The sequence below is a fragment of the Oncorhynchus mykiss genome, chromosome 1 (genome assembly GCF_013265735.2).
Source record: "Oncorhynchus mykiss isolate Arlee chromosome 1, USDA_OmykA_1.1, whole genome shotgun sequence".
Classification (NCBI taxonomy): Eukaryota; Metazoa; Chordata; class Actinopteri; order Salmoniformes; family Salmonidae; genus Oncorhynchus; species Oncorhynchus mykiss.
Genome location: NC_048565.1, coordinates 23,315,474 through 23,338,363, shown reverse-complemented (window position 1 = coordinate 23,338,363; position 22,890 = coordinate 23,315,474). Strand labels below are relative to the sequence as shown.

The following is a 22,890-nucleotide window of genomic DNA, read 5'->3' as shown; positions in this document are numbered from 1 at the left end:
CAGTTACACCAGCTCTGTCTGGAGGAATGGGCCAAAATTCACCAAACCTTTTTTGGGAAGCTTGTGGAAGGCTACCCAAAATGTTTGACCCAAGTTAAACAATTTAAAGGCAATTCTACCAAATACTAATTGAGAGTATGTAAGCTTCTGACCCACTGGGAATGTGATGAAAGAAATAAAAGCTGAAATAAATCATTCTTTCTACTATTATTCTGACATTTCACATTGTTAAAATAAAGTGGTGATCCTACCTTACCTAAGACAGGTAATTTTTACTCGGATTAAATGTCAGTTATTGTGAAAAACTGAGTTTCAATGTATTTATGTAGGGTGTATGTTAACTTCCGACTTCAACTGTATATAATGATGTGTATAGAATGTATGGGCACTATATGAATAGAACATGTGTACAGCAGTAGTTATATAGGATGAATCATGACTAGAATACAGCATATACAGATAAAGTGGGTAAACAGTATGTAAACATAATTTTGACCTGTGTTCAATGACTTTGTACACAGGGCAGCAGTGGTGTCTAAGGTGCAGGGTAGAATACCATAGGGTAGTCGGCTAGTGAAAATGTCTAAGGTCAATTTTCTAAGGTCTATTTCACTTTTCCTCTCTATTTCCTCAGTCTAATAAAGTTGTTGCAACAGTATCATACTTTGGTAAGCAGTTAAAAGAAACCCTTGTACTCCTCAGACCCTGAAGGACTCCACCCTTGTATTTTCTCAGACGCTGAAGGACCCCACCCTTGCAGCGAGAAAAGATTTCCAGAGGGAAGCGGAACTATTGACCAACCTGCAGCACGAGCACATTGTCAAGTTCTACGGTGTGTGTGTGGATGGAGACCCCCTCATCATGGTCTTTGAGTACATGAAGCACGGAGACCTCAATAAGTTCCTCAGGTAAGTTGTGTCAACTAAATGCACAGTAAGATATGCTCAACTCTTCCTAATTTTGGGTAAATTAGTATTTGGAGTAATACAAGCTGCCAACTGAGAAATACTTTTCTGGTGAGTGTTGTTGGATGTTAAAGATTTTTCCGTTGAATAAAGCAGTGACGTGTAGAATAAATTTGACGTGCTCAACTCTTACTCAGTTCTGTCTTTGGGTGCTGTAGCCCAGACTTTTCTGATGTGTGCTGTTGGAATTGCTAAGTTTACTCAGTTGAATAAAGCAGTGACGTGTGGGATAAACAAGACGTGCTCAACTCTTATGTCTATAAATGTGTCTTTGGTGTAGCCTATGAGTTATAAAAACTGTCAACTGAGAAACATACTTTATATGTGTTTTTGGAACTGTGGAAGTTTACTCAGCTTAATTGAAACGTGTGTGGAAGCATCTCCCCCTGTTTACCAACCACAAGTGTCTATAGACTCAACAATTAATGGCAGGCTGACTGCACCCCACTAGTGATGTACTGTGCTGGTCCACATTACGCTAACCGGAATAACTATCCTCAGTGTTAGAGTTAACGTCATGCAATAAATACTTTGGCCAGCAATATAATATATGTGATCATTTCCAAAGATGAAACCAGTTCCTGTCTATTTCCTCATCATTTCTACATGCAGTGTAGTAGAACAGCCACAACCCTGCAGGTTTCACCGCAAGCATCAGGCTGTGATTGATGGATGCCTTCCCCTCAGAGAAATGTTGTAGCGTACAAGAAACGGGAGGGGTAATACAATGTTTTTGTTGTTTTCCACTAGACCTGTCACCCAGTACCAGCAGCAGTGACTTCCTATTCACTACACTGTAGATTAAGTAGAGATAACCTGTTAGGGTAAAACCACAAAATGCTGTGTGTAACGGCTGTCTGTTGACTGAGCCTCCACGGACTAGGGAAGCTGGGACTCAGAATTCAAATGAGACAGCTGATCTCCTTTATGATTGGATGTTATTGAGCCCCTGGATGCTTGGCAGTGGCAGGGAACATTGGTGCTCAATAGCAGAGGCAGAGTAGATAGACGTCTGCTGCTTGCTGATGGCTTTATACATGCAAATGTCATGACAGTTATAGCATTTCCATTCAATTGTTCTGCATTCATTAATACAGAAGAGCTCTTGTTGGTTTTGCACCTAGTGGCCCTGGTACGGTAATGACGTGGCCCATGTTCCTGTCTCAATTAAAGTTTGAATGTAAAACACCATGAATCTCATGTCCAATCTATTACAACTGAAGAACATACCACTGTCATATACTATGCTGGGCTAAAATCCATTATAAAATGTAATGTGGAGTAAGAATATGGTGATTGAGATAAGATTCTCCCTCCCTCCCTCCCTTATTTCTCCATCCACAGAGCTCATGGGCCTGATGCGTTGATCCTGGTTGACGGACAGTCGCTGCAGACCAATGGGGAGCTGGGCTTGTCTCAGATGCTGCACATTGCCACTCAGATTGCCGCAGGGATGATGTACCTGGCCTCCCAGCACTTTGTGCACCGTGACTTAGCCACTCGGAACTGCCTGGTGGGCAACGGCCTGCTGGTTAAGATTGGTGACTTTGGAATGTCCAGGGACATCTACAGCACGGATTACTACCGGGTAAGCACCTACAGTATGTATGTTGCATAATAAAATATTTGTTCCATATTATTCATATATTTGTAAGTACCTTCATAATCAAGCTAACCTAAAGATGTCTTTCGGCGTCAACCTCAGTGTTTTTGCTTTAGTGAACAGGTGGTGTTTTGACACAGTGGGCTGGAAGGTGTGGTGTTCACTCTGCATTCACCTCCATTCCTCAGGATTGTGTGTTATCTTTTCCTTTATAGATGCCTGAACTCTTTACCTTTACTACTGCTAGGAAATGTACAAGGAAAGTGATGCATGCTCAATATAATGATGTCTATTGGGTCGTTCCAAGAATAGAGGGCCTTTTGTGTCCCTTTGATATTTTAGTAGAATTTGTGCACCAATATTTAATTTAAAAGCCTGTTATATTAAGTGAAGTGTCCTTTAATGTGGACCACATGGAAAATGCTATAAATCTGAATTTTAGTATGACTTGCTAAAGTCATATTAAAAATAGTCAAATCATACTAGTCAAATCATAGTAGTCAATTCATAATGTAAAGGCGGGTGAGCTGATCCTACTCTTTTTGGCCATTTTCTGGTGTTACACATAGACAGTCTAGAAATGAAAAGAAATGTTTTGTGAAGCTTGTATTCAATTGACACTGTACACAACAAGCTTTATTCCTCCTGTCACAAGTGGATTTATGGCTGATTTAAGGTAAAATCGTCAACCCTGTTAAGTTTAACCGTGTTACTTTATTTGGCACTTAATAGTGGCTCTTAATGGTCCTTTTTTTACTTAACCTCTTGAGAAGGTAAAACATGTTTATTAAGTTGAACGTGTGCTCTTTATGACAGAATGTTAAAATTAGGTGAACTTCACCAAGTTACACTACCCAAAAGGTACTCAAATGGTGGAACGACCCTATTAGTAAACATGTGTCAGGTGTAGGGCAGAACCATTCTTGCTGTATTCTGTTGTTTGTTGTCTCTGAGACACGGTGACCAGACTGAATATAGAGCTCTTGTCCCAGTCTATAATGGACTCGCTGAAGCTGTGCAGACATCACAAAGGGATTATTACTGTGGTACATCGGATTTTCACTAGATACAGACTATAATTGCCATTGTGGAAAATATGTTACATTTGCAGTAAATGTCAAATAGTCCATTGAGTCTCCTCCCACTTAATGTATTCTGCAGGCTACTTTTCCTAAGTGGTACCTCTAATAGCTGATTTATCTTTGCAACACACAGCTCAGTAAAATACATGTCTCAATAAGGTGTCAAAGAGACCAGGAAGTGATGTAAATTAAGGCAATATGCTTGACTTTCATTGTGTAATTACTGTTCCAACCACTTCTGTTCTTTACTGCAACAGCTTTCATGTTGCTTTTCTCCTTTTAGATACTAACACGAGTAAGTTATAGTAAGAAAATCTCAACATCATAGGCATACAGGTACAGATGGTCATCAGTGGAGTAGCCTGTGAGAGAGAGATGTCTGATTCACCATCAGACTACTAACAGGACTGCTGGACTGCCCCCTATTGGTATGCTGGTCTGGCAATGGACTGTGGGCCTTGGCCATTTTAGGCCTGGGCATCTCTGCCAGAACAGGCCTGGTGTATGGTCCACTGACAGAGAGATTAGGAGGTCGTAACTGCATTGGACACATTCCCTTTTGTTGAGTGATTTATAAATCGGGGTGGCAGCCAGGAACACATCTCCCTGACACTGGTCACATATTGACATCCGCTCCTCTCCTCTCCTCAAGGAGAACCAACCAAGAAAACTGCCCTCCAGGGATATGACACAGTAAGCAAAAGCACGGTCTGAGCTGGGTTCTCACAGGCAGCATATCTGACAGCCCCCATCTGTATATGAAAGTGATGCCTGGGCTCCCCAATGCCAAATTAGCTGTTGGTTCTCAGTTTGCAGGTATGGCACTGTGTTTGTGAACTAAGGAGTGGACAATGACAACTTGATATCACATCACAGAGGAATGCATTCTGCAGGCTAGATGTGGTATTATTATACATAATCAATACTGAATACCTGGTCGCTGGATAACTAACTATACTGGGTCTGTAATTACATTACACCCCCTCAACAGCCGCTGTTAGCAAGCTGTAATGTTAATCCAACAATCCAATGACAATGTTCCAAGTTAGGAAAGGTATATAGCAGATTCGTTATTATGCTTAATTTGCCTTTAGACTCCAACAACATTGATGGACAGTATGGAAAATGTATTGACAGTTGCTTCAATCAATGCATATGTTATCGTCAGTCTATTAGCAATATTTAAATGTCTCACTATATGCTAATTGTGCTATGCTTTGAGATTGTGGTGGAGTTTTAGTTGTCACCATGCCAGTTTGAATTCTGCTCCAAGGGAAGCCCACACTCTGATTTATATGCTTCCACGGTCCTCCGTTCAACCCCAGACTGAATTGAGGGTGGTGCTTGCCAGGGAGAAGCCATTAAGATTAATTGAAATTCAATCAATTCATTTAATCTCCCAGCACACACACACAAACACATGAACAAGTTCACAAATACTCTGCCTCCAAGAAGCAGACCCAGTCCCCTAAGACAGACCGAGCTAGCATAACAAACACAGATCTGTCATTCTATGAATTATGCAAATATCATAGAACCGTGGTAAGTTTTCAAAAACGATATGTGAATTTGGATCATCCTCCTGTTCTACTCTCTCTATGTTTTGGACACCAGCCTGCATTATGGAGCGGTGTACCTACTCATGTAGTGCCAACAACATTAGTCTGGTGAGGAACAATCTGTCCACATAAAGAAGTCAATGAATGGAAAGGGTGTCAGGTCATTGCAGCAGGGAAACCAATTCACTTCAGAGTCCCTTACAAATGTAGTATGTAGGAGAAGGTACTTCCCCGGGCATTCCGACATGTTCCCTGTCAAGTATTGATAATGAGGTAGAGCTGGGGATGTATCAGGAGATGGGATAGTAGGGTAGAGCTATGGCAATGGTGGAGTTTCAAGGTAAGACAATTTAAGTTGATGTTACAGTGAACATTGGGGTTGTAGTGTGTGTATTGTATGATAGACAAATACCCCTTTCTCTAATAGTCCTGGAACGTATTAAAACTCTTAGAACTGCTTTGGCTTCACATTTTACTATCGGATACCCTTTTCTGCACAGTACAGACACACATTTGAAATCTGCATCCCCCTTATTTATAATTAGATGTGGTTCATTTATATGATTGAACATGAATACATTTGATTTTTGAAACAGCCTTTTTCTCTTTTCAGCTTGGAAGAAGATCAGTAGAGTGTGGTAGTGGCGTTAGGGTTCCATATTCACACAGGCTTTATGGGACGTGGTCCAGCAGACATTTTACCATAATCTCATTAATAAACCGTCATAAATCTTAAAAAAGCAGAGCAGGCGGACAAGGAGGAGGAGGAGGAGGAGGGGGAGAAGGAAGGGGTGAGTATATTGGAGATGTAAAACGGAACAACTTATTATAATGTTCAGTGGGCCAAATTTAACAAAGATAAACCAACAATACATAATTTACCTGAAGGAAACTGATGCTATAATATACTGTTATTATCGATGGCAGACATGGTAGACTGGTCCTTTATAGCTACAGTATCAGCAATGTGGGAATGTAATGTAATGTTAACTTCTTTGTATTCACATGCTCAGTCAATACATTGACCCATAGTGAGTTCAGTGCCAATGAGCTCTGTAATTAATATGCAGCTACCACTTAAGAGTTGAAAGTAACAATAATCAGACATCCCCTATTGAAATGGCACTCTTGTTCAACCCTTCCACGGATGTGATTATACACAGTGTAATTGACATGATTAGGAAAAAGATTTAGAAACAATCCAGTTGAGTTAAAGACGAGGGCACAGATAATTAATGACTCATTGTTTTAATCGATTAATATCTGGCAGTGGGAAGGGAAGGCTGAAGGGAAGACTTCATTTATGTTGCTGCATGGCTTGAAGCTGTCAAACTTCTTTAATGGATCCTTTTTCCTTCCCTCTCTTGGCTCCATCTTCTCTTCCTCCTCCCAGCTGAGCCTCATTTGACTCTTCTTCATCTTCTGTGTTACAGGGCTGTGTAGGTTTCCCTTCTTCTCAAATATTTTATAAGAAAAATACACGTTTAAAATAAATAAATGAATAAATAAAATAAACTAGAAAAGACCATCTAGAAGTATTCAAAATGTGTCTTCTGCATGCCTTTTGGTGAATATGTCATTTTCTTTGACATGTACAATTGTTTTCTTTTTCAGTTGTTTTAAATCCAGTTAGCCCAGGTCCATAACACTGTGCTGACATATGTTGTTCTCTCTCTCTCTCTCTCTCTCTCTCTCTCTCTCTCTCTCTTTCTCTCTCTCTCTCTCTCTCTCTCCCTCCATATCTCTGTCTCTCTCTTGCTCTCTTTCTCTCCCTCCATATCTCTCCCTCTTGCTCTCTCCCTCCATATCTCTCCCTCTGTCTTTCTATCTCTCTCTCTCCCTCCATCTCTCTCTATCTCTCTCTCTCTCTCTGACAGGTGGGAGGCCACACCATGCTGCCCATCCGCTGGATGCCCCCTGAGAGCATAATGTATAGGAAGTTCACCACAGAGAGCGACGTGTGGAGCTTCGGTGTCATCCTCTGGGAGATCTTCACCTACGGGAAGCAGCCATGGTTTCAACTGGCCAACAACGAGGTACTGTAGCACACCCATCTTTTGTATTCTGCTCTTTTTCTGAAAAACAGAAATGAAAATAAGCAACATAACCACACAATGCAATAATGTGCATTCGACAGTTGTTGCTTCCTCGGCAAAGACTACCATTCAACAGTCACACTCATACTAAAACCACATCAGTGGATAATCAGGGCCAGTGATTCATAACGCTCTTACTAATCCCTAGAATGGTGCAGTGTGGGAGAGGCTAATTGGCCTATTCTTAGAGTGGCCTTTGGGCTCAATATTGGACCAGAAGAGAAATCAATTAAGACTTAAACAAAGATGACAAGAGAGCAGCAACTGTTAGTGTGTTAGTGTGAGCTGAGAGTGTTGAAATTAAATTACTCCCATTTACACACAAACACACGCATAAGTCTTATAGCCACCATAGATATAAAAGACAAGGGATGGCATGTGAGGTGAGCAACAGCCATTTTACACCAGGCTTTCTATCTACAGAACATAGAAGTAGTGATGATGTGCAGACAGTCACTGTGCCACTGAAATTCCTCTCAACCAACCACCATATAGACATCACACTGTTGACATTGACAGAAGCTATGAAGGACTATACTCATTTGTGAGTTCAATAGTCCACCAAACCAATTCCACAATTTTTTTAAAAGGCATGATAATTAAAATCTCAGAACAACAATGCCCCAAGTTCCAGCCAAACGTCAGCATGTACAGTCTGACAGAGCCATTGTTTATATATTTGCTTGTTCCATTACGTTGAGACCTGAAAAGCAGCATTATGAATCAATCCTGAAGCCAGCCATAGGTATAGAAGCCATAACCAGAGGCCCAGACAGAAGTATTTTATAAATGTGAATTATGTGAATGTGCTGTGAATGTAAATGTGCCCGGTCTCGGCTGCAGACGGGGGGCTGTGGTGACTCACTGACTCAACGAACGCCTGTGGAAAGAGCCTTTTGGCTGCAGTTGTGCAGACAGAGCATCACGCTGACGACAACACAGCCTCTCAAAATGCTCCTAAAATAAACACAGACAGCAGAACAAAGTTACCATACTTGCTGGAGTTGATATGTTTAACCCTACCTTGAAGTGGTCCTATTTTTAGCTACACAGGTCTTATGATATGTACCAATAAACACACCTACTATCCAATCAAAATGAGCAGCAAAGCTAAATAACATGACAACATCAATAACATAACATAAAACTCACAGGTGTGCTTCACTAGCATTGCAATCACATTATCATCCTTGACCTGTTTGAACTGCACAGAGTGGATTAATTGGTAACGATTGCTCATGTCGGGTTCCTTTGTGTGTGTGTCTGTGGATGGGAACGTGAGGCAGTTATTCTTATAGCCATTCAACAGAACACACCGAACAAACACAGATCAATACAACTCAGAGACCCAATTTCCCCCCTATCCCAAAGGGATCACCTGTGAAATGAAACATGTCCCCAGAGCCATATATTTAGAGAGTTAGGCCAACTTTAAGAATGTTGAATGTTCTTATTCTAGAACGTTCAGTTACAATGTTTAAATATTCCCTGTGTAATGTTAATGGGGAATGAACCATAGAATTAGGAATTAGAATACTCATTAATTTCATAAGACCTCTATGGAGCTAACATGGCTGCCATATAATGTTGTAGTGTCATGTAAATGCATCATAATGCGCATTCTAGACATTTGGTTTTATACAATTTATACAAAGTTTTAATATTCCCCATATAATGTTAAAGGGGGAGCTAACATGTCTGCCAGATAATGTTGAAGTGTCATGTAAATTCATTATAATTCAGAAACTGCAGTGGCCAAACTCTCTGCATTAGGGTTAAATACCGGGAAACGAGGTTACCGAGATATACCGAGATTTCCTGCCCAAACCCACTCACATTTCCCGGAATAAATAACTGTGAGAAACCGATATATTATAATAAATTATTTATATGAACAGCATGACGAAATGGAACTGTTAAAATATATACATTAAATCTGGCTTCTCTATGGCCTACTCTCTACTGTCTGCTCGGGGTGGGGACAGACAGCGCATCTCAGTAGGAGCACAGTTCACAATGCATGTATCATCTCATCATGGTAACTTTTTGTCTTGTGACAGGTAGGCCTACATTTTCTGCAACATAGCCTATGCTACAGTAATATAAGGACTGAACGCATTTCGAATTTACACATCTCGATCTGGATTTCGGGGGCCACCATATTTTAATTGCACATTTTTATTGCAGCATATCACTTGAATATAAACTCAGCAACAAAAACAAAACGTCCCTTTTTCAGGACACTGTCTTTCAAAGATAATTCCTTAAAATCCAAATAACTTCACAGATGTTCATTGTAAAGGGTTTAAACACTGTTTTCCATGCTTGTTCAATGAACCATAAACAATTAATGAACATGCACCTGTGGAACGATCGTTAAGACACTTACAGCTTAGGCAATTAAGGTCACAGTTATGAAAACTTAGGAAACAAAAGAGGCCTCTTCTTCTGACTCTGAAAAACACCAAAAGAAAGATTCCCAGGGTCTCTGCTCATCTGCGTAAACGTGCCTTAGGCATGCTGCAAGGAGGCATGAGGACTGCAGATGTGGCCAGGGCAATAAATTGCAATGTCCGTACTGTGAGATGCCTAAGACAGCGCTACAGGACGGACAGCTGATCGTCCTCGCAGTGGCAGACCACGTGTAACAACACCCGCACAGAATTGGTACATCTGAACATCACACCTGCGGGACTGGTACAGGATGGCAACAACAACTGCCCGAGTTACACCAGGAAAGCACAATCCCTCCATCAGTGCTCAGACTGTTCGCAATAGGCTAAGAGATGCTTTACTGAGGGCTTGTAGGCATGTTGTAAGGCAGGTCTTCACCAGACATCACCAGCAACAACGTCGCCTATGGGCACAAACCCACCGTCGCTGGACCAGACAGGACTGGCAAAAAGTGCCCCTTACTGACGAGTCGCGGTTTTGTCTCACCAGGGGTGATGGTCGGATTCGCGTTTATCGTCAAAGGAATGCGCATTACACCGAGGCCTGTACTCTGGAGCGGGATCGATTTGGAGGTGGAGGGTCCGTCATGGTCTGGCGCGTTGTGTCACAGCATCATCGGACTGAGCTTGTTGTCATTGCAGGCAATCTCAACGCTGTGCATTACAGGGAAGACATCCTCCTGCAGGCTCCTGTGCGTAATTTCCTGCAAGACAGGAATGTCATGTGTTCTGCCATGGCCAGCAAAGAGCCCGGATCTCAATCCCATTGAGCACGTCTGGGACCTGTTGGTTCGGAGGGTGAGGGCTAGGGCCATTCCCCCCAGAAATTTTACTTTTAATTATGACCTCCCACCTTTGTTCAGGGACACATTATTTCATTTCTGTTGGTCACATGTCTGTGGAACTTGTTCAGTTTATGTCTCAGTTGTTGACTCTTGTTATGTTCATCCAAATATTTACACATGTTAAGTTTACTGAAAATAAACGCAGATGACAGTGAGCGGACATTTCTTTTTTGCTGAGTTTAGTTGCTTTAAATCAGCCGACGCTCTCGCGGTCTTTCTCTCTCTCCATCAATTCCATTCAAATTGCATCCAAAATAGATCATTATTTTCATATAGATGTCTTATCATACCCTTTCACGTAATACATTTGATGCAGTATTAGCCATATATCTAATCAAATCAAATCAAATCAAATTTTATTTGTCACATACACATGGTTAGCAGATGTTAATGCGAGTGTAGCGAAATGCTTGTGCTTCTAGTTCCGACAATGCAGTAATAACAAGTAATCTAACTAACAATTCCAAAACTACTGTCTTGTACACAGTGTAAGGGGATAAAGAATATGTACATAAGGATATATGAATGAGTGATGGTACAGAGCAGCATAGGCAAGATACAGTAGATGGTATCGGGTACAGTATGTACAAATGAGATGAGTATGTAAACAAAGTGGCATAGTATAGTATAAAGTGGCTAGTGATACATGTATTACATAAGGATACCGTCGATGATATAGAGTACAGTATATACGTATGCATATGAGATGAATAATGTAGGGTAAGTAACATTTATATAAGGTAGCATTGTTTAAAGTGGCTAGTGATATATTTACATCATTTCCCATCAATTCCCATTATTAAAGTGGCTGGAGTTGAGTCAGTGTCAGTGTGTTGGCAGCAGCCACTCAGTGTTAGTGGTGGCTGTTTAACAGTCTGATGGCCTTGAGATAGAAGCTGTTTTTCAGTCTCTCGGTCCCAGCTTTGATGCACCTGTACTGACCTCGCCTTCTGGATGATAGCGGGGTGAACAGGCAGTGGCTCGGGTGGTTGATGTCCTTGATGATCTTTATGGCCTTCCTGTGACATCGGGTGGTGTAGGTGTCCTGGAGGGCAGGTAGTTTGCCCCCGGTGATGCGTTGTGCAGACCTCACTACCCTCTGGAGAGCCTTACGGTTGAGGGCGGTGCAGTTGCCATACCAGGCGGTGATACAGCCCGCCAGGATGCTCTCGATTGTGCATCTGTAGAAGTTTGTGAGTGCTTTTGGTGACAAGCCGAATTTCTTCAGCCTCCTGAGGTTGAAGAGGCGCTGCTGCGCCTTCTTCACGATGCTGTCTGTGTGAGTGGACCAATTCAGTTTGTCTGTGATGTGTATGCCGAGGAACTTAAAACTTGCTACCCTCTCCACTACTGTTCCATCGATGTGGATAGGGGGGTGTTCCCTCTGCTGTTTCCTGAAGTCCACAATCATCTCCTTAGTTTTGTTGACGTTGAGTGTGAGGTTGTTTTTTAATGAATGATGGGTTATTTAAGTGCCTCTATCTCTTTTGCAATATGCACCTGTGCACCGCTAGCCTTAAAAAACACTCCTTAGCTCGTAGAGTCCCGCAAAAAGCTAACCTAGAATAGCTTGCTGGAAAAACTACTAATAGATTATTCGAAGAGGGATGCAAGCTCTTGTTGGCTGAATGTTAAGTACAGCAGCCAATAGAACTCAAGAGGGGAGGAGAGAATGCTTGATGGTGGTAGGCTGAATCCGTTATTTATTTACACCTGTCACCCATAACCATTCAATCTTCGTGAAGAGAAGTGAAGGCAGTCTGCATCTTAGTCTAGTCCGAAATTATTCAAGCATGTCATTACAATGATGAAGATAAGGACATCAAAATGTATTTCATTTAATTGTTGAAAGTGAGGAAGGAATGAAGCAAAGAGAAATAGGAAGTAGGCTAATAAGCATGCCACACAACATTAGGGGAAATATTATGAAAGATATGCGTCAGCGTACTAATTGTAAAAAGGTCAAATAGGCCCTATGATATTTCCAAATTCAACCAGATTTGCTATCCTATAATTGTAACTTTGAAGGCAGCATGTCCTGCACCATCGTTGCATGTTCTCTCTCAGCTTGATAGTTTGAACGAGGAGCATCATTTCAGACATATAATATGGCATAATACAATACAGTACAGTAATACAGTCCACCCTCAAAGATTAGCCTACTGGAGCTTGTATTGTTTATTTACCCAAGAGAGCATAGCTACATTAATGGGCTTATCTGTTTTCGTAATGTGCTGTAGCCTATATAGTATAGGCTATGTAGGCCTACTGGATAATGACACCATCAGTTGGACTTTTTTGGGCTTGGGTTCATAAAATGTCTTTAATGTATGACTCATCAAGCTCAGGTAGCATCAGGCTTGAAGTTTCGAAACAATAAATGCTCGAATCAAATCCAGACATATTTAAATGCTTTTTATGCTTTATAATGACACTTCCAGTTTTGTTGGGAAATATTGGGTTACCCAGAAAAAAAAGGGATTTATTCTTGCGAGGGAACATTTGTAAAACACCAAGAAAATATTCAACCCTACTCTGCATGTCCCTAACAGGCATGTCTGACGCAGGGATATTGCATGAACTACACTACGCTGACTACACTGCAAGTTTGTTTGTTTATGTGTACTACAAAACCTCATACTTTGAAACCTGCTTTATGACCTTGACATTGCACTCATATAATTACTGCTGTACAAATAGTGTGGTGCCATAGCCTCGGGGGTGCCAACAACGCTGATTAAGCAAAACCTAATTCTGCCTGTAAATGGCTTGTTATGCTTTTGACAAACAGAATAATGCTCAAATTTGGGTTGTAATGAGTGACCCCACTCTCTCTCTCTATCGCTCTCATTCTCCTACCCCAGGTCATCGAGTGTATTACGCAAGGACGGGTTCTGGAGAGGCCACGAGCTTGTCCCAAGGAGGTGTATGACATCATGTTGGGTTGCTGGCAGAGGGAGCCCCAGCAGAGGCTGAACATCAAGGACATCCAGAAAATCCTTTATGCCTTGGGAAAAGCCACACCTGTCTACCTGGACATCCTGGGCTAGTGTATGTTGAGTTTTGTCGATCTGTCTGTTTTGTTGTCTGTCTCTACCCAACAGATGAATAAAAACCCAGGAATAACTCAAGCAACGAGTACCTTATTGCTCCACTGGCAAACACCTACAAAATGGGGATGGACTTAAGTGCCTGCTACTCCTTTCGATACACTGGATAACAGTCTTAAAAAAAAGCACTTTTACATTTTGTTTACCTGCATTCAAAAATGTACAGTTGCTGTATACTATATGAAGAGGACATACTTCAAGTTTTTCATAAAAACAGCCAACTTAAAGTATCACAAAAAAACAAAAACAAAAAACAGGAAGAAAACGACCAAAAAAAACACCAAACAAATTAAATTTAAAAAAGCTGAAAACCCTGGAAATTTGTTTTGCTTTTGGGATCCTGCCATCTTGACAGAAGATCAAACTCCCCAGGTGATTTTCTTTTTCCTTTTATAAATATATATTATATATATTTTTAATTTATTTTTATTTTCAAAGTGTGGATATCTGCCATGTTTCTCGCTAAAGGTACAGTATGTCACATGTTGGAGATGACTGCTTGATATTGGCAAGTCAGACAATTGGCAGGGACTTATTAAAGTAGGCCTTACTGCACTCTGATTGGCTGGATCTATCTTCTGACTCTGGATCCAACGAGGTGATTAGTTACTGATGGGAAACAGCTTTTCACTGAGACGTGGAACTCATAGAAAAGACAGAGCCACCAATCAACACAGACATCTTAATTTAAAATTGAATGTATATACTGTACATTTCTATGTCACAAAAAATATGTTAACTTATTTCATTTCCTATTTAGACTATTTTAGTTTCTTGATGTGTTGTTATGGTGAGTGAATTCTATAGATATTTTGATAATCTTTCATTTTTTGTTACTATGTTATTTCTGTTGGTTTTAATGAATTTCATCTACTTTTATTTAGGCTTATCATTTTGAACATGTGATTATAATGTGACATTGTGAGTCAGGATGTTAGGATGTGACATAAAGAGGATTTAGACTCAGTAGAGTAATCAGGACAGACTTTAAGCAAGAAGCATACAGTAAAGTAGAAAGTGATTATGAAGATCTTACATAGGCCCCCACTCCCTCCCATCCCAGCTCATTGTTTTGTTCTTTCAGTGTATTCTAGTAATAGTCATGTATCTCATGTACAGTACATCTAGCCAGTGAAAAGAGCTATAGCTATGATATTGCATTATTAGCTGTCAGTTGCTGCCTCCTAAAAAGTACATTTTTATGACATTGTAGTATACTTCATCTTGTTTTCCAGGTTGTGAATAATGTTATTCAACTGCCTTCAAATAGTCATGACCCTGATGTTTCAATTCTGTCAGTTTATACAATAGGCAATGCACTACTGGACATTATACACATTGTAACACTGTACATTAGTGCAGTACCTTCCTCTCATTTTCCATACTCTAAACACTTAGATTCAAGTTAAAGCATTCATCAAATGCAGGCTTGAGAATGTTTTCTTCTCTCAACGTGCACAAAGTTCCATTAAGCAAACAATCCTTTATGTTCCACAGCTCTCCCAATGTTAAACAACAGCAAACTTGGCAAAACACAGTGACGTGATTTATTCATTAAGTAGTAGTGATAGAGCACTCTGTAGCTATGGGGGCTGTTTGAAACATTGCACTGTGATGACAAACACTGGGGCTTCGGGAGAAAGTGCTCTCTCTCCCTCTCTCCTCTCTCTCGCTGCTCCTGCTTTTGCAGAGTAATGTGAATCATTCAAGGTTGTGTTTGGTCTCAATAACACCCCAATGATACATCCATAATTATTCAATGCTGAGCCATACTGGCACCATGTTTTGCCTATCTGCATTTTCTTTAACAAGGAGAGATATTATTTTGTGATCATTTTCATATTAACATTTATGTACACAATCATTTGTCTACTTCAACAAAAATGTATTTTAAAAGTTTCAATATGAATTCTCTGGTCAAAACGTACAAATAATGTACTTTTATTTCAATGAAAAGTTCCTTCATGTTAGAATGGCGACATACTCAACGCTTTCTCATCTTTTTTTGCAAGTACTTCAAAAGAAGCTTTTCCATTTTCTGCCTACTCATCACAACATCGCAAAAACTCTCCTTCGCCTTACTCTCTGAGTTCACATCTGCAAAGTTTCCGAGGTGCATCCGACTATAGGAATGGAAAGTGACTGGAACATTTGCCTACTGTCTGCATTGACTGACTGTCTACATTGACTGACTGTCTGCATTCAATGACTTCACAATGCACCGGCATGCATCCTGATCTCCCAGGCAAAGTAAACGAGGAGATTTCCCCTGGTAGTACACCACACAACCCTATCCTGCTCCTTCCTATGATTGAATCTCCGCTAGTTAACAACTCTGCCCTCTTCCTTTCCTAACACCTCCTCCATGGATGAGTACACAAATCCAGCACAGGCTCAAATAGAGGCACACTTTACAAACTCGTTATAATTTAAATAAAATAACATAGGGTGACTTTCACTCATCAAATGGAGTGCACAGAGCCCATTCATGCCGGATTAGGTCCTAATTGGAAGGAAACAGACAAAGGTCACTTCTGAGGATGTTGCAAAAAGATCCTATAGGAACCAACAGACTCAGAGACATGTTTATCAACAGTCTGCACAACACTAGATTGAAAATGTTTACAAGTATAGTAGACTTTGAGGAAAGGAACATTTAGGCATTGGTGTTACAAGGCGACGACATTTCTAATAACATAAAGAACACTACACATTGATTGTCTGATATAGTATTTTCAGTCATTCACATTAGATAGTTTCATTACAATATTTAATAATGAATCACTGAAATAAAAAACATGTTGACATTTACTTTAGCCCCCTGATAATCCCCTGACAGCCCCCTGATAGTCCACTCATAGTCCCCTGATAGTCCCCTGATAGTCCCCTCATAGCCCCCTGACATCACCCTGATAGTCCACCGACAGGCCGCTGATAGTCCACTCATAGCCCCCTGATAGCCCCCTCATAGTCCACTCATAGCACCCTGATAATCCCCTGATAGTCCACTCCTAGCCCCCTGATAGTCCACTCCTAGCCCCCTGATAGTCCACTCATAGCCCCCTGATACCCTGATAGTCCACTCCTAGCCCCCTGATAGTCCCCTGATAGTCCCTTGATAGTCCACTCATAGCCCCCTGATAGTCTCCTCATAGCCCCCTGATAGTCCCCTCATAGTCACCTCATAGCCCCCTGATAGCCCCCTGATAGTCCCCTGATAGTCCCCTGATAGTCCCCTGATAGTCCACTCATAGCCCCCTGATCCCCTGATAGTCTCCTCATATCCCCCTGATAGTCCCCTGATAGCCCCCTCATAGCCTCCTGATAGCCCCCTGATAGTCCCCTGATAGCCCCCTGATAGTCCACTCATAGCCCCTTGATAGCCCCCTGATAGTCCACTCATAGCCCCCTGATAGTCTCCTCATAGCCTCCTGATAGCCCCCTGATAGTCCCCTGATAGCCCCCTGATAGTCCACTCATAGCCCCTTGATAGCCCCCTGATAGTCCACTCATAGCCCCCTGATAGTCTCCTCATATCCCCCTGATAGCCCCCTGATAGTCCCCTGATAGTCCCCTCATAGCCCCCTGATAGCCCCCTGATAGTCCCCTGATAGTCTCCTCATAGCCCCCTGATAGTCCCCTGATAGCCCCCTGATAGCCCCCTCATAGCCCCCTGATCGTCTCCTCATAGCCCCCTGATAGTCTACTCATAGCCCCCTCATAGCCCCCTGATCGTCTCCTCATAGCTCCCTGATAGTCCCCTCATAGCCCCCTGATAGTCCCCTGATAGCCCCCTGATAGTCCACTCATAGCCCCCTGATAGTCTCCTCATAGCCCCCTCATAGTCCCCTGATAGAACCCTGATAGTCCCCTCATAGCCCCCTCATAGTCCCCTGACAGCCCCTTGATAGCCCACTCATAGCCCCCTGATTGTCCCCTGATAGTCTCCTCATATCCCCTGATAGTTCCCTGATAGCCCCCTGATAGTCCCCTCGTAGCACCCTGATAGTCCCCTGATAGTCCCCTTATATAGCCCCCTCATAGCCCTCTTATAGCCCCATCATAGCCTTCTTATAGCCCCTCATAGCCCTCTTATTGCCCCTCATAGCCACCTCATATCCCCCTCATATCCCCCTCATAGCCCCATCATATCCCCCTCATAGCCCTCTCATAGTCCCCTCATAGCCCCCTCAAAGTCCCCTCATACCCCCTTATAGTCCCCTTGTAGCCCCCTCATAGTCCCCTCATAACCCCCTCATAGCCCTTATACTGCCCCTCATAGCCCCCTTATAGCCCCCTCATAGTCCGCTCATAGTCCCATTATAGCCCCCTCATAGTCCCCTCATAGCCCTCTCATAGTCCCGTCGTAGCCCCCTCATAGTCCCCCTGAGCCCCCTCATAGTCCCCTTATAGCCCCCTCATAGTCCCTTCTTACTGCCCCCTCATAGTCCCCTTTTACTGCCCCCTCATAGTCCCCTCTTACTGCCCCTCATAGTCCCCTAATAGCCCCCTCATATCCCCCTCATAGCCTCCTCATATCCCCTCATAGCCCTCTTATAGCCCCCTCATAGCCCTCTTACTGCCCCTCATAGTCCCCTCATAGCCCCCCATAGTCCCCTTATAGCCCCCTCATAGCCCCCTCAAAGTCCCCTCATAGTCCCATTATAGCCACCTCATAGTCCCCTTATAGCCTCCTCATAGTCCCCTCATAGTCCCCTCATAGTCCCCTTATAGTCCCCTCATAGCCCCCTCATAGTCCCCTTGTAGCCCCCTCATAGCCCCCTTATAGCCCCCTCAAAGTCCCCTTACAGCCCCCTCATAGTCCCCTAATAGCCCCCTCATAGTCCCCTTAGTACTGATGGTAGAGGAAGCGGGGGGGAAGACGGTGGATGGGGGACTTTCAGAGGGCTATTGAGGGGAGAGAGAGAGCGTTGGAGGGCAACGTGTCTTTATGTGAAGTATATTTATTATTTATCCCCCAGAGCCATCAGAGAGGAAATAGATAAATTAGTTGTTTCTAAGAATACCAGAGATGGCCTGAGATGGTGTGTGACTGAGTGGAGAGATCATCCATGGAGAGTGACAGTGACAGGGAAGAGGTGGACAGTGGGGCAGCTCCAAAGGTTGCAGCTCACTCTGACCAATTAAATTAGTTTTTGGCCCCAGCTTTAAGATATCCCTTACATTTGATGGCCATGCTGGGGGTAATCCCTGCAGGTCAGAAGCTATAGAGAGGAGGGCAGAGCAGAGCTTTGATGGTGCAAGGTCATATGCTTGCATGTTTTAGCACAGGGACATAGCACCATAGCCGTGGGAATTAGGGGTGCTGAGGTTGCTGTAGCACCCCCTGAAAAATCGCAATCCAAAAATATGTTAATTCAAATTTTTATCAAATAAATTCCCACAAAAGTTGTACACTGGGCCTTTATTAGTCCTGTATTAGCGGACCGAGACAGCTGTTTGTAGAGCGAACAAGGTAAAAATCGCAACATCCCCACCTCCAAACATCTTCCCGTGGCAATGCATAGTGCTGTCTATTGGCCAGAGCAGATAGGAGAGCAGAACAGAGCAGATAGGAGAGCAGAACAGAGCAGGCTGCCGGTGTCCTGTTAGAGCTTCTGCAGTGAAGAGGCTGACGATTGATGAGGGGTTTAAGACCTTAATCATGATGGGGAGGAGGGAGGAGTGAGGAGGGAAGCAGAAAAGCGGAACATTGCAGTTGAAATGAGCTCTCTTTGAGCACTTCATAACCCAGGGGCTTGTGGAGCTAGGCTGCTACACCACAGACACACACACGGCCTGCCTGCCTGCATGTCTCCAATAGTCCCCATACACTCAGCTGGAACTGCAAGCTTACACCAGAAACATAGTCTAAGATACTTTCTTGTTGCCAGCTTATCAAGTTTTGCTGCTACGTTCATAATTTTCAATAAGGTAATGTTACTGAATTGTGGACAGGATGAATATCTTATGCGCTATGGAGTCAGCATAAGTGCTGGTGTTGCAGAACATCCAACCAACAATGCTTCCCTACATAATTCATATGTTTTGACTTACCTTCAAAGCATTTAATAAATCATTATGTGTCTGATTTTAGAAACACCTCTTCCTTAATGAGACTAGAAACCAGCAGTTACCTCTTATCTTGGAGACTTCAGTAAAACCGTACAGGTTCAGAAGATAGGTATTTTGAAGAAAAGTTCAAATAAGATTTTGTGATGCCATTTTCTGTCAGATGTTAGTCCTATGATATATAACTATGACAGTTGTCTCATAAGCAGTTTTGCACTGATTTACCTTGACTTTGCATGTTGTGTTTTTTTGGGCCGAGCTTGTTTGAAAGAATTAGCCAATCACAGTTGATCCGACTGTTGTCCTAGATGCATTCAGACACAGCATTGATACCACATGCATCATACAATGACAAAACACGAGAAAATCCTGCCATATACAGTGATGCATACGTCCACAAAAATGGCAAGCCTGACTCCATTTCCTGGAGGCAGGGATGAAATTGACTGCAGCGTTAAGACTTCAGACAGGATGTCACCCAGGAGCAATCTCCTCCACTGTCAGCAGACTTTGACATCTAGATTAACCTTGATGCTGAACATTTTCTGATGGAGTCTCATTGGAATGCAAAAAGCATCTCCAGCCCTCCAATCCACGGCTCTGAATGCACTGGCCACCCTCCCATCCACCTACCTCCTTGCCTCGCATCCCCCCTGTGCTTAGGGAAGATGTACTTACAGCGACCGTAAGGTCTAAAGATTACGACCTTACGGTCGCTGTAAGTACATCTTCCCTGTAAGGTCGGAACGGCAGGCTGATCAGGACACAATTAGGCCGGCATGATATATCGCTCAGAAAACATACATCAATCCCAGGATGGGAGATGGTGCTGTACACCTAATTATCCCATTATCCAAAATGAGACATTGAGAATATTTAAATACTGCTAGTTTTTAATGAAACATCTGTTTTTGTCAGCATGCTAGCTAATACTAAAGCAACCCATTGGATTCCACAACACTTCTGGTAGTTACTCACCCAAACGCTAGGCGTCACATTTTCATGGAATCCAATGGGCTGCTATAGCATTAGCTAGCCTATCATTCTGACGACAACATCAGTTTAACAAAAAATGCAGTATTCAAACTTCTCGATTCAACGTTCATCATTTCGGGATAATTAGGAGTACAGCGACAGGGAAATTCTTCCAGCCATATACCGCGCTGGGCTCCACATTCTGGCATAGCACTGTTCCGAAGAGATATAAGAAATTACAAGAACTACATTTGCAAAATCTTATGGCTATCCTGTGCTCTGCCCTCTCCCTCTCTCTGTGTGCGTGCGTGTATGTACCTCTCTCTGGGAGATGTTGTTTGTGCTCACTGAGTGGGAGGTGATGTTGGAGTACTGGAATGGAAGCACTGAACAAACACTGATCCAGCCCACCTCTCCGCCCCTGCCTCTTCCTGGCTGGCTGCTCCAGTGGGAAGGGTTGGGCCAGAGGGCCAGTGCCGATAGCTGTGTTTAGGGCTCTGCCTCTCTCTCTGTTGACTACAGGGCCAATAGTTTCTCTGTTTTTTCCACCACAGAGAGAGGATGTAAAGCATTACACCACAGAACAATGAGTGCCAGTCAGAGCAGAGAGAGAAGGGGAGAGAGAGATTTTAAAACCTGCTTTACTGTCTTCAATCTATTATTCAGTCCTCTTTCTCTGTTAGTCAGCTTGCAGAGGACCTTCATGTTTTCAGTATGATTACAACCAGGAGTGTCTTTATTTAAATGGTCTTCACCTTTAATTTATTTGCTTAACAGTCGGCCCCGCACTAAGCGCAGCTTTGAAGTTTAACTTCTAAATGCAATACCTACTATGAGAGGAGCGTCTGGCTGTTTCAAGAATAGAACAATCTCTGATTATTGTGTCAGTTCATGGGCTGTAACAGCAGGATCAAAGATAAAACTAACCCTCAGTTCAGCTCACAGTGTTGCCATCGCTAAATATTCTAGTTTGTTTTGAGAAGTAAGTCACTGTTTTTTTTTCATTATCTTACGCTGCCTGTAGTCTCTTGTTGTTGTAGACTAGATGTGCTATTGTAGACTATTGGGAGAGGATATGGCTAGGGATCTTAGGCAGGGCACATAGTGTTTGACCTTTTCCACTCAAGCTGCACTGAGCTGCTTCCTGCTTGGAGCTGATAGCAATGGGGGTTTCATTAAACTTCCTCATCTCAGTCCTAGTGAGGCCACTAGATGTAACTAAATCCCAGATAGATACCATTTCTCTCTACCCGTCCACAAAACCCTCAATTCACAGGAACAGTGGGAGGTCTGTTGAATATAAACTCAGCAAAAAAAGAAACTGCCCTTTTTCAGGACCCTGTCTTTCAAAGATAATTCGTAAAAATCGAAATAAACTCACAGATCTTCATTGTAAAGGGTTTAAACACTGTTTCCCATGCATGTTCAATGAACCATAAACAATTCATGAACATGCACCTGTGGAACGGTCATTAAGAAAAAAACAGTAAGCAATTAAGGTCACAGTTTTGAAAACTTAGGACACTAAAGAGGCCTTTCTACTGACTCTGAAAAACACCAAAAGAAAGATGCCCAGGGTCCCTGCTCATCTGTGTGAATGTGCCTTAGGCATGCTGCAAGGAGGCATGAGGACTGCAGATGTGGCCAGGGTAATAAATTGCAATGTCCGTACTGTAAGACGCCTAAGACAGCGCTACAGGGAGACAGGACGGACAGCTGATCATCCTCGCAGTGGCAGACCACATGTAACCACACCTGCACAGGATCGGTACATCCGAACATCACACCTGAGGGACAGGTACAGGATGGCAACAACAACTGCCCGTGTTACACCAGGAACGCACAATCCCTCCATCAGTGCTCAGACTGTTCGCAATAGGCTAAGAGAGGCTGGACTGAGGGCTTGTAGGCCTGTTGTAAGGCAGGTCCTCACCAGACATCACCGGCAACAACGTTGCCTATGGGCAAAAACCCACCATCGCTGGACCAGACAGGACTGGCAAAAAGTGCTCTTTACTGATGAGTCGCTGTTTTGTCTCACCATGGGTGATGGTCGGATTTGCGTTTATTGTCAAAGGAATGAGCGTTACACTCTGGAGCTTGTTGTCATTGCAGACAATCTCAACGCAG

The 22,890-nt window shown here is 42.8% G+C and overlaps 1 protein-coding gene across 4 annotated transcripts in view; it reads left to right on the top strand.

Annotated features, from left to right (window-relative positions):
* The window catches only part of LOC110510575 (NT-3 growth factor receptor), a 298,705-nt gene extending 281,412 nt beyond the window's left edge, over positions 1 to 17,293 (top strand). The window contains exons 14-18 of one of the 4 annotated variants that reach the window (XM_021591998.2): positions 736 to 908; positions 2,310 to 2,553; positions 6,643 to 6,648; positions 7,087 to 7,245; positions 13,468 to 17,293. In XM_021591998.2, coding sequence (XP_021447673.1) covers positions 736 to 908; positions 2,310 to 2,553; positions 6,643 to 6,648; positions 7,087 to 7,245; positions 13,468 to 13,653 — 768 coding nt within the window. In that variant the 3' untranslated portion in view covers positions 13,654 to 17,293. Of the gene's footprint in view, positions 1 to 702; positions 909 to 2,309; positions 2,554 to 6,642; positions 6,649 to 7,086; positions 7,246 to 13,467 lie in introns of all 4 variants that reach the window. The other 3 variants (XM_021591923.2, XM_021592045.2, XM_021591958.2) reach the window with 3 other exon arrangements.
* The last annotated feature ends 5,597 nt before the right edge of the window (positions 17,294 to 22,890 follow it).